The 1,908-nt window shown below is 42.8% G+C and overlaps 1 protein-coding gene across 1 annotated transcript; it reads right to left on the bottom strand.

The window, feature by feature from the left end:
- Positions 1-5: 5 nt before the first annotated feature.
- Positions 6-306, bottom strand: LOC117800718 (mitochondrial import receptor subunit TOM20 homolog; the record flags this gene model as incomplete). The annotated part of the gene is made up of 1 exon (XM_034653277.1): positions 6-306. A coding segment is annotated over exon 1 (282 nt), but the record flags the coding sequence as incomplete, so codon positions are not given.
- Positions 307-1,908: the final 1,602 nt, after the last annotated feature.

Here is a 1,908-nt window from a genome sequence, read left to right as displayed (position 1 = left end):
GCGTTTGTCAGATGGTCCACACCTTTCTCATATTCGCCTTGGGCTAGCAACTCTTCACCAAGCTGTATTTCGTCATGGAAGAATTTCTGAACAGTTTCGGCATCTTTAAGGTCAGGTAACTTGCAAAGTCCAGCTCTCTCCTTGGCAAGTTTTTGTTTCTTTCTTCGTTCTCGAAGCCTGTTCTTGAAGTTGGGGTCACTCCGTCTCTTGCGGTCCAAGTGAATGCAGTACCCGATGAAAAGAGCCCCGCAGACACCAGCGGCGATGGCACTGTTCCGGCCGACCATCTTCCCTCAACCGAAGAGCAGGAGTGAGGGCAGCGGCGTCCAGGCCCGCAGAGGAGCAGTTGGCCGGGAACCCTCTGCGCGGACCACGCCGCTGCGACCTGACGCTCCCCGCAAGAGACGCGGAAAGCCATTAACTCTTCTTTAAATGTTTGGTGGAAAGAGCCTGTGAAGCCATCTGGTCCTGGACTTTTGTTTGTTGGGAGTTTTTTGATTACCGATTCAATTTTAATGCTGGTAACTGGTCTGTTCAAATTTTCTATTTCTTCCTGTTTCAGTTTTGGTAGTTTATATGTTTCCATGAATTTATGCATTTCTTCTACATTTTCCAATTTCTTAGCATATAGTTTTTTTCATAATATTCTCTTACTCCTATTATATTTTATCCATAGTACGAAATTAAAAACTATATATTTCACCAAGTTTATTCTTTTACTGGCTAGTTTCTTCACTAGAAAATCCCTCTATGAAGACAGGGATTTTCTTTGTGCTCTTACTTACTGTTGCTAGAAAAGGGCCAGGCATGCAGCACTGAATAAATACCTGTTGGATGTACTGATGACAGATCTTGAGACATGCACTGATTAGGATGTACACTGCTGTAACAAAAAGACTAGATGTAGTACTTTGAAACAAAAAACAAACCAACAAACCCACCTTACCTCTTTCATGTGTGTGACTGAGCAGGCACTGCAGGACAGGTATGTCAGTGGGGACAGCTCTGAGGACTTATGCTGCTTCTAACATACAGCCTGTCATCTTTACCATACTGGCTTCATTTCATGGTCTAAGATGCTCTCACAATTATTACTTCTGATTATCAGTTAGAGGGAAGAAAGGAAAAGAGAAGTGGAGGGCATGATCCTCTTTCCCTCTCAGAGCCCAACCCTCAAGTTGTACACCTTATTTCTATTTATATATCATTGGCAGTAACCTAGTCAAAATAAATCTAACCATAGAAGAAGATTGGAAATGCAGACTTATCCTTAGTTATTAAATACTTAGCTAAAAAACAAGCAAACAAACAAAAAAGGTAAAAATGTTAGTAGATAACACAGGCAAAAGTTTTTGCCCACGCTTCTATCTCCCAAACCCATTGAAGCACAATGATTGGCACCTAAGGTCAATCCAGTCTCATGGAGAGCCTGCAAAGAAACCTTATTGCTGACACACTGACAAGCTTGATGTTTCCATGAGTTTGCAATTCTTGTAATACTCAAAAGCACAGCTTCAAATGGCTAGCAATCTCCTTCTCAAGCCCCCTACACCTCAGCTAGGCTACGAGAGCCTAGCTCATATCCTTCCAAGTCTTAGTTAGCATTCGACTTATGAAAAAAGCCACATATGCAATAATATCAGCAAAATCTCTTGGGTTTTACCTGTTCCACGCATTGGAACCTGTTCCTACTTCAACTTCCATTTTCAGCCCCTGGCTTCTCTTTCACCCCTGACTTTTTCCTCCTTACAGAGTCTCACACTGTTTCAGGTGGGAAAAACAAAACAAAACAAAACTCTTGCCCTGTGTCGGGCCCAGAAATCTCCCTCTCCCTTTTTCTGGCAACTCCACCCTTGTTGTGCAAGGTACACCCAGGACATGCCCAGCTGATAGATTGTTCAGATTTCT

Source organism: Ailuropoda melanoleuca, unplaced genomic scaffold (genome assembly GCF_002007445.2).
Source record: "Ailuropoda melanoleuca isolate Jingjing unplaced genomic scaffold, ASM200744v2 unplaced-scaffold75522, whole genome shotgun sequence".
Taxonomy (NCBI): Eukaryota; Metazoa; Chordata; class Mammalia; order Carnivora; family Ursidae; genus Ailuropoda; species Ailuropoda melanoleuca.
This window is presented reverse-complemented; position numbering and strand designations above follow the sequence as displayed.